Genomic DNA, 16,591 nt, shown 5'->3' on the forward strand with positions numbered 1-16,591 from the left:
CTCTGGCTGAATAGCTTCGTCAATAAGCAAAATATGTGTTACCATTACGGTGTAGTGCGGTTTATGAACCGGCGACATCGTTGGGCCGTACAATGACAACCGAATATTTTTGGCCCGAATTGAATGATATGGACTTGAACGATATGTGGTTCCAACAGAATGGCACCACAAGCCACACAGCGAATGTCACAATCGATTTATTAAAAACCAAGTTTATTGAACGTGTTATCTCACGAAATGGCCCAGTCAATTGGCCGCCTCGTATCGTTTGGACTTTCAGAAGTAGAATCATGTCTCAAAAAATTTGAATCACATTTCATTCCATCATAATCCTAACCTATGACCTACGAATTTTGAATTATTATACTGACTGTCGCTGCTGGATAGAAAGTTGAGTCATTATCATGCCGAGGCTTCATTTTTCATATGTATTAATCTTAAATTGATAGGATCTTGAGATATCTGTGTTTAAAAAAGATGAGACAGACAAATTTCAGTTCTGCTCGAAAATGTTGACTTTGAAATTATAAATTGAGCGAAGTCCTGAGCCGTTTTTAACAAACTGAATATGAATAAGCAACTATTGTACGAGCTTGAGAAATTAAAAAAAGAACACATATGTTTTGAAATCGTTCAAAACAGGCAGGTCAAGTGTAAAATTAAAAAAAGATCTGTTACAGTGTCATTTTCAGTTTTCATATTTCGGAAAAGTATAAATAGACATCTGAGGGGGATTCAAAAGTTAGTATGTAACTGCTTAAAAAGTGTGGAACTATTAAAACATGCTGATGAATTAGTCTCTTATTTTTGAGAAATGCCTCAAATAGTGAACTGCGGCTTTATTTTTATTTTTATGGGTAATCTTTAAATAATTCCTAAAAATGAATTAACATACCAATTCAATCTATTTTTAGTGATACTGACATTACGTCCATATGTCTGTAGCGATGCGGTAAGTTTTCAATGAACATAATAAAGAAAACAAGACCTTTACAAGTTTCTTTACCGAACAAAAGGCTAACTACGAGATCGAAGCATTGAAAGGCACACGAGTGAGTATGGGAGAAGGACCACATTGGAAGTACCCGAACTTATACTATGTCGATATGGGTACTGGTGAAGTGGCGCGATATGATTCCATAACCGGGAGGACCCACAAATGTCAAATAAGTAGGTATTGTACAATAACAAAACTAACCTAACCTAAGTAAACTTAAAGTAATTCGCGATTATAGTCGATTAATCACCACCAATAGCGTTCACTCGTTGCTCTTCTCTCAGTTTGGCGGCAGTTGAAATGCCCAGTAAAACACATCGCTAGGCAAGAAGATCTCTTTCCTACAGAGTGGCGGTGTTCTCCTTCCACCAGCGTGTATCGCATCGAACATTTTCAAAGCTGGAGTGATTTCATCCATTTGGACGATTTGGTCTAGTCCCCGTAGCCGCTATCTTTTTATTCGCCGAATTATATCAATATCGTTGTATAACTCGTGCATCTTATCATTCCATCGTCTGAGGTATACGCGATCTGCTATGTTCAAAGGACCATAAATCTGCCGAAAAGTCTTTTTTCTCGAAAATTCCTAGTCGCGTCTCATCGGATGTCGACATCGTTCACGTTTTTGCCCCACATAGCAGGGCGGGAATAATGAGCGATTTATATAGTTTGGTTTTGGTTCGTTGAGAGAGGTCTTTATCATAAGGTGGCCTTCTAATTTTAGCACATCTTCAAACGGATGTTTGTAGGCTACCCAGGTGATACTTGGTCTAACATCGGAAGTGGTCAGATTCTTGACCCATATCTAAAAGAATTTCTGGCCACTCCCAGGAGAAAAGTAAGATATAAAAAACTTTGAAGTAGAATAATCACAATGTTCTTCGCCTGTTAAAATATCTACACTAGGTTAGGATAGATGGGTGATCCTTCAGCATGGCGTAGGGATCCTAGACCTAGACTGTTATGTTCAGACCTTTGTGAAACCAGACAAAAAAACTCATGTGGTTAGATATTAGCTAACGACAATGTATCCTGGACGTATCAAAAATCTGCTTAGGTGTTTTATTTCTATTTTGGCCATTTCACCTGGTGTTTGGTGATGGTGTCTAGTTAGGACTCCTATAACCATTGAAAGGTGACCCTTGCTGAGAGCGAAGAGTTCCCTAGACCTCTTGCAACTTACCCTAGGCCAGAAGGATATTGCGACTGCACAGGTGACTAACGTTTGCTTGGTCTGAAGCCCAACACTCCAGCAGTGAACGGTAGCTCCTACCCAAATCCGAAGTTATTGAGGCTGAAGTAAATGTCATAGAAAGCACATCAGCCTTACAGTTTCCCGCAAAATCCGGTATGTATACTGTGGTAACAAGTTTTTAGGGTGTCTTGAGTCTTTAGGTACTGATATTTTTTGTAAAGTCCCTCATAAAAAAAGTCCAAATGAAAATGTCAACGGAAAGTAAGAAAATACCACCCCACCACATATGATTACTTCCAATACTTTATTTCCCATTATTGAATTATCCAATCCACAGCAAATCACCGAAAAGTTTCCTTTATTATACCATATAAAAACTCCGACAAACTATTTGCTGTTGGTCTCAATCGGCTTGCCGCACAAATTTACTGGGATGGCTACGCCACGAAGTGTCAGGTCGTTAAGAAGTTGTTTGAAGTTGAGACAGAGAATCCACGTGGCAACAGCAAATGTCTAAACGATGCGAAATGTGATGCCAAAGGACGCCTCTTTACCGGCACAGTTGATTGTGATTTCGGCACTACGGGCGTTAGTGATCGAAGTTTGTATAAATTCGCTAACGGTAAACTAGAACGGATTTTAGCCAATGTAAATCTCTCGAATGGCATGGCTTGGAATTATAAACGCAGAGAGTACTATTACGTGGATAGTGGCAGAAATAATATCATACGCTTCGATTACGATTTGAAAACTGGGCGTACAGGTAGGTCACGATCATAATCTCAATTGTAGTCTATGTACATATATGTATGTATCTCTTTTCTTGCAGTAAATCCAAAAGTCGTTTTTCACCTGGATGTAAGTGAGTTCACACCCAATAACAGCGGTTGGATAATCATGGACGGCATGACCATAGACACGTCCGGTTATCTCTATGTTGTTGTACACGGCAGCACCAAAATATTAAAAATTTGCACCAGGTAATAATTCTCGCTGTTCAATAAATATTTACACATTTATTTGCACCTGAATTTGCACTTGTATTCACACACTCCCTTCAACTTATCTCTCCATACATATCACCTCAGGAAATGGAGAATAGTCGAACGTATTGAAATACCTTGCAGTTCAATATCGTCTGCGACCTTTGGCGGCGCCAAGTACAATGAACTTTATGTAACATCTGTAGATGCGGAAAATGCAACAACAACTTGTGGCAAGATCTTTCGAATTAAGGGTCTCAACGCTCGCGGAGAGCTCAATCAACCGATAAATTTTTAATGCACAAAAAATGTAACTGATTACGAGATTAATAAAGCAATAAGAAAGTATGGATGAATGTTTACGTTATGTTCTAGATATAGGGAAGGTTCTTTCACTGCTGCAGAGTTCATGCTCATCACAGCTTTAACGTACTCTCGTATTGACGAAACAGCAGAAGAGCAATTAGAGGTTTTTTACCTTGAACTGGTTCATTTAAGTTTGTCCCAGAAGGAAACGTCGGTGACCCTATGATGTACATACATATACATATAAATGATGAGTATGATGAACTGACTCGATTTAGCTATGTACGTCTGTCCGTTTTTTATATACACAAATTTGTTCCGAAGTTTTTGAGAATCGATCTGAAATTTTGCACACGTAATTTTTTCCCCAAGAAGCTGCTTCTTTGTCGGAACCGGATATCGAGCCATTATAAGATCCAGCAGCCATACAATCTGAACAATCAAACTCAAGTTCTTGTGTAGGAAAACTTTTTTATTTGACAAAATATCAACAGAACAGATTGATTGTTAAGATCGGACCAAAGTAGCATTTAACCGCCATTCAAAATCGAGCAACATCAAGTTAAAGTTCTTATACACTTTTTTGCTATAAAAAATGTAGCTGTAAAGGGTATTCTATTTTCGGTGCAATTGAACTTAATATATTTTTTTCGTTATTAAATTGCTCAGAGGATCACAAAGAGTCACATTAGATAAGTAAATGAAGATTGCACCGCAACCTAGGGTCTATTGTGCCCTCAGAGTCAAATTAACAGATGGTTATTGTTTTTCGAAAAAAGATCAATGTGGACATATAATTTTTTGATAAAAACTAATGTTAGATATTCCAAACTAATTTTTGGGATATCTTGTAATTCTTCAGGAGCCAAAAAATCGCCACAAGTATTATGTATTTAGAGGCCAGTGAAAGGTTTAAACCTCATATATACATATTTAGTACCAAATGACAGAATGTCCAGTATTTTCTTGACAAGATCTATTGGAAATCTTGCGTACGACGATTCTGGTGGTCAAGCGGCTTCTGTTCTTACGTTGATTTGAGGTTGTGAGGATGTAAACCGACGCCACAGAGATGATCAACGCTTGAGAACGACGTGTTAGAGACTGAATTAATATTCTCAACACTACGGCCACTTCTTTGTCTCACTGGCACATTTTATACTGTGCCTGTGGATTAAAATTTTTCCACTAGACGCTCAATTGTTGATCTGACAGGACCATTATGATGACCATAAATTCTACGTAGCGCTTTTAAAGTTGAGGCCACTAACTCCAAATTTTAGTAGTAAATTTTAATATTTTTGACTCGTTGCTGGATCGTATACTTTTCCATGATGAAATGGTAAAGCTTCCTTTTCTTCTTAATTGGCGTAGACACCGCTTACGCGATTATAGCCGAGTTAACAACAGCTGGCCAGTCGTTTCTTCTTTTCGCTACGTGGCGCCAATTGAAAATTCCAAGCGAAGCCAGGTCCTTCTCCACTTGGTACTTCCAACGGAGGTGAGGTCTTCCTCTTCCTCTGCCTCCCCCGGCGGGTACTGCGTCGAATACTTTCAGAGCTGGAGTGTTTTCGTCCATCCGGACAACATGACCTAGCCAGCGTAGCCGCTGTCTTTTCATTCGCTGAACTATGTCAATGTCGTCATATATCTCGTACAGCTCATCGTTCCATCGATTGCGATATTCGCCGTGGCCAACGTGCAAAGGACCATAAATCTTTCGCAGAACCTTTCTCTCGAAAACTCGTAACGTCGACTCATCAGTTGTTGACATCGTCCAAGCCTCTGGACCATATAGCAGGACGGGAATTATGAGCTACTTATAGAGTTTGGCTTTGGTAAAGCCATGGTAAAGCTTAGTGAAGAGAAATGTCAAAAGAGCGGGAAAAAATATGGCGTCGTTTGCTGTCCCTATCGGTCTACTTTTGTAGCGTCCTTATTGAAAAACCCGTTACTTATATCTTTTGGAATTCAAAATGGGTTCGAAGATAAATAAGCATAGTAATGGTTCGATAAGACATTTTTTGGCTACGCTGGTTATATCATGTTGTCCGGATGGACAAAAAACACTCCAGCTTTGAAAAACTGCTCCCGCCGAATTCAGAGGAAGAGGAAGACCTGCCTCCGTTGGAAGGACCAAGTGGAGAAGGACCTGGCTTCGCTTGGAATATCAATTGGCGCCACGTAGCGAAAAGAAGAAACGATTGGCGCGCTGTTGTTAACTCGGCTATAATCGCTTAAGCGGTTTCTACGCCAATTAAGAAGAAGAAGAATGGTTCGATTACGTCCATTTTTTGGCTGAACTAAGATTCGGTTATATCATGTTTTGCACCACAACTTATTGGTTATGTTTTAAAAAACAAAATTGCTTTGGAAACTTTGCACTGCTCCATACAATCTGTCATTCACTCCACCCAATTCTTTGTTAGTACTGTTCTTTGTGCCTTGCCTTCTATTTATTGCGTACCAAAATTCTTATCTAAAAAACATTTTTGTACCTTTTTTTATGCGTAATCGCTTGCACGAACGAAAATCTGATTCAGTAAACCAATTCGTCATTCTGATCGAATTCGTATAAAGGGTACTTTTTTAGAGTTTAGAATTTTTATGTCAAATAATTCTTATCGTCTATAAAATGAATTTCTGAGCTAATACAAGCATGCTTACGCGCAATCTAATTTTCCATACAGCAGTTATAAGCCGCGGCTGGGATGGCCTTCAGCTTATGTCAAATTCGTCGTATATCTCGAAAGCTCGTCGTTCCATCGACTGTGGAATTCGGCGGTATTAAGGACCATAAATCTTCCGTAAAATCTTTCTCTCGAAAACATGTAATACCGACATCTCAGATGTTGTCATCGTCCATACCTCTGCACCACATATGTAGCAGGACGAGGATGGTGAGTGACTTGTAGAATTTGGTCTTTGTTCGTCGACAGAGAACTTTACTTCTCAACTGCCCACTCAGTCCGAAGTAGCACCTGTTGGAAAAAGTTATTCTGCGTTCGATTTCGAGCCTGGCGGTGTTGTTGGTGTTAATGCTGGTTCCAAGATAGACGAAGTTATCTACGACTTCGAAGTTATGACTGTCAACAGTGACGTGGCAGCCAAGTCGCGAATGCGACGACTGTTTGTTTGATGACAGGTGATATTTCGTGTTGCTCTCTTTCACCACCAGACCCATTTGCTTCGCTTCCTTATCCAGTCTGAAGAAAGTAGAACTAACGGCGCGATTGTTGAGGCCCATGACATCAATATTATTGATTAATATTATTATATTACCTTCTCTATTTAGTTCTGACGCTCGAATTATTTTCTTCAGGAGTAGATTGAAGAAGTCGCACGATAGGTATTTGCCTTGTCTGAAACCTCGTTTGGTATCGAAGATCTCGGAGATTTCTTCCCGATCCCCACTGAGCTTTTGGTATTGCTCAAAGTCAGTTTACACAGACGTATAGGTTTGGGGATGATTACATTATTGGGACACTGATTTTTCTGGGCATGTAATTTCTGAGCATCACATCGGACTTGAATGTTCACTGAGTCTGCCTGAAGACCATCCTTTCGGTAATTTCGGTTTATGGTTAAAAATAGTTCCCAGCATAGCCGGACTTCTATGGATCTACACCGAGAACTTGTGTAAAATCATGTTATCTAGATGAAATATTTCTTAATTTGTTCCAGTCACTAGAAGTTAGTCCTTATTAAGAGAAATATTTGTATGACTTGACTGCAAAAACTCTTTCTAAGGATTCAATAGAGTTGTAGAAATAAATTTCAAGAATTCTTACTTATTCCAAGAAATAATTTGCCAAAATGTTCCCAACAGAAATGTCAGAAAACAAGATTATTTGACAGTTGACATAACTGTTAAACCTCTATAGAATTTCATAGCGCAAAGAGCGGTAGCGATAGAGTTTACAACAACTTTGTTCCGTCACCTTTATTGAAGTGCTTTTGATAGCAAAATACGTTGGCTTCCGACATCCTGAATAAAAGCGCTTGAAGGCTTTCTTTACAACTGCTATGCAAGCTTTGCAATTAGTTTCATTCTTGCCGCTAAATAAGCACCCTATATATCAAACTAGGCGTTCTCAAATATTTTTCGGCGGGGTAGATAACAGTATTTTACTGTTTACGCACCAACTTTCTGCGCAACTGTGGTGTGCTTAATTTATCAACAACATTAAATCAAATAAATTCGTTCGGGCCTTAGAGTTATGAGTAGTTCTTATCTGTACCGTCAGGGTTGATAAAACTACTAACATTCAAACGACAAAAAGTGAGAATTGTCGATCAGTGCAGCGTGTTTCTAACAACATGTGGACACGCACTCGAAAATATAACACATCCATATTTATAAATATATACATACATACATACATACATATGTAGTCTCATACAGGCGTGCCAATAACCAATAAGGGGTTACTACCTGATAACTTTACCAATATTGGAATCTGTGATAAGCGTTTCTATCGGTGGTCTTTAGTTCTCATTGTCGCGCACAGAAATTGGGTTTAGACATACGTGAGTTTGAAATAAAAATATTTAAAAAAGTCATCAGTTTTTATTTAAAAGATTAATGTTGGAGTATTAAAAATCTAGATATGTTATTAAAAGTAAATATAAATAGGAAATATATATATACAATATATATTTCAAAGCATTGTATTACAAATTACCAAAAGCGCTACAGTATATACCATATGTGTAAACAACTGTGGGCAAGAAACAGTAAGACTTTTTATTTTAAATTTCGCGCGAAAATCCATTCGACGTTTTCTAGATTCGTATGACTCTTAGTGACATCTGAGTGAAATTATTCAACAAAGCAGTTTCATTAAATTTTGTGCGAGGAATCAAATTTTTGTTGTCGAAACGTTCAGAATGTTGGAAAAGGCCTTCGGTGATAATTTTTTGTTGCGAACAAGAGTTTTTGATTGATACAAATTATTCAAAGAAGGTCGAGAACGCGTTGACGACAAACCACGTCCAGGACCGCTATCAACTTAACTGACTATCAACACTTCAATGAAACAAAGGAATTGGCATCGTTGGGATAGCGGAAGGATCAGTGAAAACCATTTTGAACGATCATTTGGGTTTCAGAAGAGTGAAAGCACCAAAATCACTAAATTTTTTCGAAAAATATAGTCATGTTAACGTCTGTGAAACAATGCCCGCAGACCACCAGGAAGTCATGAAACGTATTATTACTGGCGATGAGTATTGGATCTATGCTTACGACCCGGAATTAGACGATCAATCGGCCGAATATCGTGGCAAAAATGAGCCTAAGCCGAAAAAAAGACCTCGAAACAAGTCAAAAATCAAGGGTATGTGGAAAGTTTTGTTCGAATTTCTTCATACCGGCCAAACTGTCAACAAGGAATATTATTTGAGTCTTATGCTTCGTTTGCGCGAAGCTATTCGTAAGATGAGGCCGGAAGCGCTTTTTTCGCTATGTGGTTCCTGGCGCTGTCGGAACCACATATTGTCCAAGTCCATATCGTTCAATTCGAACCAAAAATATTCAGTTATCATTGAGCGATAGCGATTCCCATTCACAGTAACGTGCCGATCTTGACCATCACGGACGAAGTACAGCACAATGACGCCGCCAGCCCATAAACCGCATCATACCATGATTTTTTCGGGATCCAATGTGACTCATAGAATACGTGTGGATTACTGCCTGACCAATAACACATATTTCACTTATTGATGAAGCCATTCAGTTAGAAATGAGCCTCATCGCTGAGGATGATTTTTCGATGAAAATCCGGATCATTTTCAAGTTGTTGATTCTGGTGTACAAGCGGTTTCAGTTCTTGTGTGAATTTGATCTTGTAAGATTGTAGGCCAAGATCTTTTCGCAAAATTCGCCACTACGATGTCACAGCGATGCCCAACGCTTGAGAACGACGTGTAAGAGACTGATTTGGGTCCTTAATTTATGCGCTAGCGGCAGCAATACTCTCGACACTGCGGGCACTTCTTTGTCTCACTGACACGGGAACATTTTGTACATTGTGCCGATGGGTTCAAATTTTTCCAGTAGACGCTCAATTGTTGATCTGAAAGGACGATTATGATCACCGAATTTCGTTAGTAAATTTTAATAATTTCGACTCGTTGTTGAATCGTATATCTTTCCATGTTGAAATGGCAAAGCTTACTGAAGAGAAATGTCGAAAGAGCGGGAAAAATATGGCGTCGTTTGCTGTTCCTATCGGTCTACTTTTCTTCTTATTGAAAAACCCGATGCGTACCGACAACTCTTAGTTCTTGCACCACGATAATGCACCGTCGTATACTGCATTGATTCTTCATGAGTTTTTTCAACAAATTTTCAACAAATATTGTGCCGCAACCATCGTATTCGTCTGATTTAGCTCCGCGTGACTTCTGGCTATTGAAAAGGCCGCTCCTGGGAAGCCGTTATGAAGACATTAATGGTGAATCGTTACGTGCATTGAAGCCTATTCCGGAAATTGACTTTTAACAACTGTTCGGAGGATTGGAAAAAACGTTGGCGCTAGTGATTTTTGACCAAGGGATATTACTTTGAGGGGATGACATAGATTTTGAAGAATAAGTTAAGAATTTTAAAATTATAAACAAGTCTTACTATTTTTTGCTCATAGTAGTATACTTATATATATACTATATGTATATATGGTATATTTTCTATATTCTATTTTTTTTTTTTTTCAAATTGAAAACCGTGAGCGCATACAAAGTCTAATTGTAGTGGGTGAATTCTAACAGAAGCTTAAACCACGACGAGTCGGTCTAAAGCAAGCAGTGAGCTAAACCTTAAGTTCGTGTTCGAGAAAAATACTTAAGCACGTTGAAATTAGTGCACGAAACAATTTAAATTGCTTTTTAAATAGTTTACGTAATAAAAAAATATAAAAAAACAGTTTTTTAACAGAAGTTTATTCCAAGAATTTTTCTCATCACAACATAATTTTTAACAATTTACAACCCACCAAAAAATAGCAATCGTGTTACACAGTGCAAAACCGGTCAATTAGAGAATTCAAAAAACAAAAATCCTACAGTTACATATGTGCTACGTATATATATCTACAAAGTGGGCGTGATGTCCTTCAACACATCCAAGCAAATGTACAGTAATACGCGCTGCCTGAAGTTGGCTTTGCGCACCATCATCTGCATCATATTTTTACTAACGCTCATCATTTTGGTGATCTTCACGCGCAACAATGCACGAAATACAGCCCTGCGCATGTCGAAGTTGCCGGCGCCGCAAGGCAGTGTTGTACTCTTCTGGAATGGCTTCTTCGATGACAAGCGCTGGACCTTACCGGCGGACACGCTGCATGCGCAGTGTCCACAAGTCAATTGCATTTTCACCAATCAACATGACTTTTTGCCCGCCATTGTCGATTATGCAGCGATCGTCTTTCATACGGCACGTAAATTTCCGCTTTTCAACGGCACACCAACACAACGTGCGCCCAATCAATCGTATGTGTTCGCACAACTGGAATCGCCTGAGCACACCTGGCACAATTTCCAGGCCGAGAGGAATTTCTATAATCTCACGTTGAGTTATCGCCTCGACTCCGACGTGGTGTGGAGTTATAATGTGGTAAGAACGATTGAAACGCGACAAATTATTGCGCCCGCGCTAGATCCAATATGGCCAGCGGTGGAGGTGGCGTGGACCCAAAACGATGCGGATTTGTTATTGTTAATTGAAGGAAAGCGTAAAATGGCCGCTTGGTTTGTGTCCAACTGTAAGGTGGCCTCGAGGCGGGAGCGCTTGGTGAAGGCGCTGCAGGCGCACGTGCAAGTGGATGTGTATGGCAAATGTGGGACCTTGAGGTAAATTGTTTGTTGTGTTTGCAATGTGTCAAATAGTGTCAGTGTGTTCGTACACCCATAGGTACTCAAAGATAATAGAAACAATTGTAGAGGAGGTGAAATACTGTGTTTACAACAAGATAACAGCGAAGTTTTAATGAACTTCAATTATTTATAGTACGGTTAGTTTGCGAAGCCGAGGTGCATGCTGCTTGGATCCCCTCTGTTATCTCAAAATGTTTGCCTTTCATCGGCCTTTTCAGGCAAGGAAACAAAAAAGTCCGGGCGCCACATCTGGGCTGTAGGCCGGCTGCGGAAGCGTTGGGATGCCGTCCTTGGTTAGGTAGCTGTTCACAAGAAAGTCGGTATGAGCCGGAGCGTTGCCGTGGTGCAACTTCCAATCGGTTGCGATGTTTTGTCGTATCCGATTGACTCTTCGTTTGAGTCTCTTGAGGACTTCCACATAAAACTTGGCGTTCACGGTTTGTCCAGGAGAAACAAATTCATGGTGGACGACGCCTTTGATGTCAAAAAAGACAATGAGCATCGTTTTCTCTTTGGACTTGCCCATTCCTCCGGTCTTCATCACCGACCTCTTCTCGACCCTCCAAAAAGGCCTGGTGCCACCGAAACACACCACTTCTTGCTAAAGCAACATCTGGGGAGGCCTGCTTGATCGCCGCGTGAGTGCCAATGGGATAGTGTCCAGTTAAAGCACCTATCATTGCGGCGATGTGAGTCTTGCTAAGAGCAGGCAGTTCAATGGAACTTTTACGTTCCACTCTGTGCCAGAAAGCGGTCGCAACCCCACAAGTGCTGCTTGCTGACCAACTCTTGCCCAGTAACCCCACAAGGTCTGCTTGCTGACCAACGCTTGCCCATCTCTCGCCAGGCCCACAGATCCAGCACTCGAATGCACGAAGACAGAGCCTTATTTATTTCCATCCTTTTGGAATCAAGGTAAGGGTGCGTTTCCTTGCAAGCTTGTTGCCTTTTTAATTTCCGATAATTCCGCTGTGGTCAGGCACCCAGACAAGTCTAATATGGAACTAACTTGATGTTACTGCCAGTGAGGTCATGCACCCCTTGACTAGCTTTGAGTTCACTATCAGCGACTTCAAGGGTTGTATAGCAGCGCTACTATCAGAGTGAATGCATGCATACCTCACTAAAAGAAGCCGCACTTCGAAGAAGTACATTTGATACTACCTTGATGTCGCCCATTTCTGTTTGAAAAGCACTACAGCGGACTGGCGGTCTGAAGCATGAGTTGATTGAGAGCTACCGACAGAAGACTCCTCCATCAGTCTTACCCTTGAGCTTCGATCCATCCGTGAAAAAGTTCACTGCACCTCTTCTTCAGAGACTCCGCGACACCCATGTAACCCTCGGAGTTTTTCTATTTTTAGTAAAGAGGAACCATATATCGGAAATATGATGATTAAATTCAAAATGGCGTTATCTAGAAGGTGTGTGATACTTTGTGGCTAATTTGACTTTTGTAGGTGAGTTGGTTAAGAAGTTATATCACTCGGAATGGATCACGTCCATGTAACGACCAATGGTAATACGAACTTCCACAGATCAGGGATCTTATATGAAATGTCAATTATTCTTATTTTTCTTTATTTGCGTAGACACCCATTATGCGGTTTTAACCGAGTTTACAACAGCGCGGCAGTCGTTCTTATCATTGTTTGGCGTCAATTGGAGATTCCAAGTTTAGCCAGTAGAGGTCTTCCTCTTCCTCTGCTCCACCCGACGCGTACTGCGTCGAATACTCTCTGAGATGGAGTGCTTACATCCATTCGGACGACATGGCTCAGCCAGTGTAGCCGCTGTCTCTTAATTCGCTGAACTATGTCAATGTCGTCGTATGTCTCGTACAGCTCATTGTTCCATCGACTGCGGTATTCGCCGTTGCCAACATGCAAAGGATCATAAATCTTCCTCAGAACATTTCTGCCGAAAACTTATAACGCCGGCTCATAAGATGTTGTCATCGTCCATGCCTCTGTACTATATAGCAGGACGAGAATAATGAATTTGATCTTTGTTTGTCGAGAGAGGACTTTACTTCTCAATTGCCTACTCAGTCAAAAGTAGCATCTGTGGGCAAGAATTATTCTGCGTTGGATTTCGTGGCTGACGTTGTTGTTGAGGTCAATGCTGGTTCCAAGATAGACGAAATTATCTACGACGAAGTTATGATTGTCAACAGTGACGTGGGAGCCTAGTCGCGAGTACGACGTTCACTACCAGACCCATTTGCTTCGCTTCTTCCAGAACTAACTTTGAAATCGACGAAGAGTTGGTGTGTGTCGATTCTCTTTTCACGGGTCTTTTCCAAGATTTGGCGCATGGTGAATATCTGGTCGGTTGTAGATTTTCCAGGTCTAAAGCCACACTGATAAAATCCAAACAGTTTGTTGGCGGTGGACTTTAATCTTTCGCACAGTACTCTCAATAGAAACTTGTATGCGATTTTGAAAAGGCCTTTTGGTACAGATTGTGGGGTCTCCCTTTTTGTGGATTGGACAGAGCACACTTAAATTCCAATCGTTGGGCATGCTTTTGTTCGAACATATTTTGCAAAGAAGCTGATGCATGCTTCTTATCCGTTCTTCGCCGACCAGCAATCCATCGGCTCCCGCCTCTGTGTGGTTCTGCAGATGGGTAATTGGTATTCCAATTTCTTCATGGTCGGGCAATGGAACGTCTGCGCCATCGTCATCGATTGGGGAATCAGGTCAGACTTTTCTTCGACGTTTCCTACTCGGTGTTACAAGTTCGGTCTTATGACTCAAACTATGTTTCAACAAAAATTTATTTAAAAATATTATATTTTTTGTTTGTTAAAATAATTCCACTTTTTTCTCCTCTTACAGATGCGAACGCTTCAACAGCAGTTGCCATGAGTTGCTCGACAAAGATTATAAATTCTATTTGAGTTTTGAGAATTCGCTTTGCAAGGATTATGTAACGGAAAAGTTTTTTAACGCGCTGCAGCGACACATTGTGCCCGTGGTCTACGGAGGTGCAAATTATACGCGTTTCGCGCCACCGCACTCATACATTGATGCGCAGGACTTCAAAAACGCCTCATCACTGGCTGCATACCTCAACTACTTGAGTGAGCATCCCTACGAGTATGCCAAGTACTTTTGGTGGCGTCGCTATTACAGGGTCGAGGCTAATGATGGCGGCCTCCAAATGCTACCATATTGCGAGTTATGTGAGCGTATTCACTCAAAACCCACCGTTAGACGTACTCAAGTCTATGAAGATATAAATGCATTTTGGAACGATAAAGTATGCACGAAAAAGGCTCGGATAGATTTTTAAGTTGAAATATGTCGATTATTTATTGTTTGTAATTTATGTATGTATTTAATTAAGAATTTTTTATAAATGGAAAAGTAAACATGCAGGCGCATGCGCAGAAATAAAAGTGCCAACTTTAAGTTTGGGACTATTTTTTTGATAAAATCTTAATTTAGAATCTTTGTATTGTTGTCGAACCGACAGCAAATATTCATCTAATAACCATGAATCGATTAAAATTGAATCATGCCAATAACTTTGTGGAATGCTGCGGAGTTGGCGGTCATTGGCCGGATAAAAGATCAAGTCCGTTGCGCGTATGTGGGCCCGACTGTCGTAGGAACGGTTTTTATTCAACATAGTTGCCAGCTAAGCGATACCACTGCTTTGAATCCCGAAAATAGAGTTGAATTTCTCATCCGTTTTATTGATTTGTGATAAGGCGCTTTTCCTGCAAGGCAGTCATCGGTTAAATCACCGGTTAATTACCCAACAGACACCAGAGATTTCTGTTGATGTTTCTTAAAGCTGAATTTACAATTCTAAGCAGAAATCTTGCCTAACTGTAATCACTTATCCCTTTCTTACGCAAAAGCCTTGAATTGCACGGTATGTTTGTATCCACACTAAGCTTTCAACTTTTTGGAGTTTCGGTAGCCACGGGTGGTTTGATGGTGTTCTTCTTTTTTCACGATTTAGTCTTTCTATCATGCCAATAACTCTAGTCTGTCGAAGAAATTCTAAAGTTCGTATACTTCACATTCAAAACAATTTCAAAAGCTGTTGTAATTATGCAACAGTATGAGTACCTTCCAAACGTTTGATACAAAAAGAACTTTAAACTCTTTACTGTTGATAAATTCCATAGAGACGGAACAAATTTTCTATATTCACAAAAATTATCTTTAGTAACATAAGTATGTATTCGAAAACATGGCTATTGCACTGATCTTGACTATGTATTAAAGCATATTCGTTATATTTACATGTAAATGTATATTTAGCTATTAGAGTAAGCCTCAAAAATTACACCTTGTCGACTTATAATTTTCAGAACAACTTCTCCCAACTTAGGGTTGCAAAGTTGATCGTCATAGAAGCAATAAATGCCAAAAGAACGACAAAGTATAACGCACTGCCAGCGGTGTCAAAAGTTTCGAGTAGTTTGAACAGTGCTTTTGGGGCGATGATTAAGTCTGTTGTGTCCAAGCGTGCATAAAGTAATTCTTCATCTGAAAAACTTCATGCAACGTCAAAAATTGCTTGGACACGTTACCGTGCTCATCCGCCACCAGGTATATTACAATCCATTGATGTATTAACAACACGTCCGATGCGACGATTTGGACGAAGGCCTTGATTGAAGCCGCCACCATTACCACCGCCTCGTCCACCACCGCCACCTCCACCTGGACCACCTCCACCACCACCGGTTCCCCATCTACTCGGTCGCGTATTACTGCGCGGATTGTCATTATTCATGAAGGGAGCCATCAGTGTTCTAAAGCTGAAATGTGAACATGTGTATGTGGTCTATGAGTGCATTACACCATATTGCGAGTTCTAAGAATTTACTTACAATGTGACAGTCACAAACCAAATGCTTGTGCAAATCTCCAGCACACGCGCCACACTCCATGGTCTCCGCTCCAAGACACGACCATCTGTTGTTTTAATTAGTTTTTAATATATTTTATACACGAATATCTTAAACAATTTACCTCGGTCTATATACACCATTCTGCAATGGCGCCACAATTGCTGAGTGTTTGTCTAATTATAACAATAAATTTTGTATAATTTCAGTAAATAAATAATAACAAAAAATTTAGCACTTTGGAAAAATCAAGAATACAATTTGACGACAATGTGATATTTACAAAAAGTGACGTGTATTTTATCTGTTTTAGTTCTGGAAGAGTTCACAATAAGATGGCGCTCTTGGTT

The 16,591-nt window shown here is 40.1% G+C and overlaps 3 protein-coding genes across 4 annotated transcripts; 2 read left to right on the forward strand and 1 right to left on the reverse strand.

Moving 5' to 3' along the window:
* The first annotated feature begins 902 nt into the window (after window positions 1–902).
* On the forward strand, window positions 903–3,494 carry LOC126758513 (regucalcin-like). Its single transcript, XM_050472800.1, has 5 exons — window positions 903–952; window positions 1,017–1,170; window positions 2,530–2,955; window positions 3,022–3,172; window positions 3,281–3,494. Exons 2-5 carry the CDS (start codon window positions 1,059–1,061, stop codon window positions 3,471–3,473), a joined length of 882 nt encoding a protein of 293 aa, XP_050328757.1. The 5' UTR covers window positions 903–952; window positions 1,017–1,058; the 3' UTR covers window positions 3,474–3,494.
* A 4,367-nt stretch (window positions 3,495–7,861) lies between these two features.
* On the forward strand, window positions 7,862–14,771 carry LOC126758814 (alpha-(1,3)-fucosyltransferase C-like). 2 transcript variants are annotated; one of them, XM_050473194.1, is made up of 3 exons: window positions 7,862–8,011; window positions 10,490–11,341; window positions 14,209–14,771. In XM_050473194.1, exons 2-3 carry the CDS (start codon window positions 10,593–10,595, stop codon window positions 14,663–14,665), a joined length of 1,206 nt encoding a protein of 401 aa, XP_050329151.1. In that variant the 5' UTR covers window positions 7,862–8,011; window positions 10,490–10,592; the 3' UTR covers window positions 14,666–14,771. The 2 variants fall into 2 exon arrangements, with proteins under 2 accessions (XP_050329151.1, XP_050329152.1); XM_050473195.1 differs by lacking the exon at window positions 7,862–8,011 and having other exon boundaries at window positions 10,223–11,341.
* Window positions 14,772–15,489: 718 nt separating this feature from the next.
* On the reverse strand, window positions 15,490–16,527 carry LOC126758815 (glycine-rich selenoprotein-like). Its single transcript, XM_050473196.1, has 3 exons — window positions 16,366–16,527; window positions 16,224–16,308; window positions 15,490–16,151 (listed from the first exon to the last, which is right to left on the reverse strand). Exons 1-3 carry the CDS (start codon window positions 16,382–16,384, stop codon window positions 15,926–15,928), a joined length of 330 nt encoding a protein of 109 aa, XP_050329153.1. The 5' UTR covers window positions 16,385–16,527; the 3' UTR covers window positions 15,490–15,925.
* Between the last annotated feature and the right edge of the window lie 64 nt (window positions 16,528–16,591).

Source organism: Bactrocera neohumeralis, chromosome 5 (assembly GCF_024586455.1).
Source record: "Bactrocera neohumeralis isolate Rockhampton chromosome 5, APGP_CSIRO_Bneo_wtdbg2-racon-allhic-juicebox.fasta_v2, whole genome shotgun sequence".
NCBI lineage: Eukaryota > Metazoa > Arthropoda > Insecta > Diptera > Tephritidae > Bactrocera > Bactrocera neohumeralis.

What these genes read in the sequence shown, in the direction of transcription:
- LOC126758513 (XM_050472800.1), top strand. Translation starts at nt 1,059, where the DNA reads ATGGGAGAAGGACCACATTGGAAGTACCCGAACTTATACTATGTCGAT. An exon ending in TTTGAAAACTGGGCGTACAG is followed by an intron (nt 2,956 to 3,021) that starts GTAGGTCACGAT and finishes CTTTTCTTGCAG; the next exon opens with TAAATCCAAAAGTCGTTTTT. An exon ending in ATATTAAAAATTTGCACCAG is followed by an intron (nt 3,173 to 3,280) that starts GTAATAATTCTC and finishes ATATCACCTCAG; the next exon opens with GAAATGGAGAATAGTCGAAC.
- LOC126758814 (XM_050473194.1), top strand. Translation starts at nt 10,593, where the DNA reads ATGTCCTTCAACACATCCAAGCAAATGTACAGTAATACGCGCTGCCTG. An exon ending in GGCAAATGTGGGACCTTGAG is followed by an intron (nt 11,342 to 14,208) that starts GTAAATTGTTTG and finishes CTCCTCTTACAG; the next exon opens with ATGCGAACGCTTCAACAGCA.
- LOC126758815 (XM_050473196.1), bottom strand. An exon ending in TGGTTTGTGACTGTCACATT is followed by an intron (nt 16,152 to 16,223) that starts GTAAGTAAATTC and finishes TTCACATTTCAG; the next exon opens with CTTTAGAACACTGATGGCTC.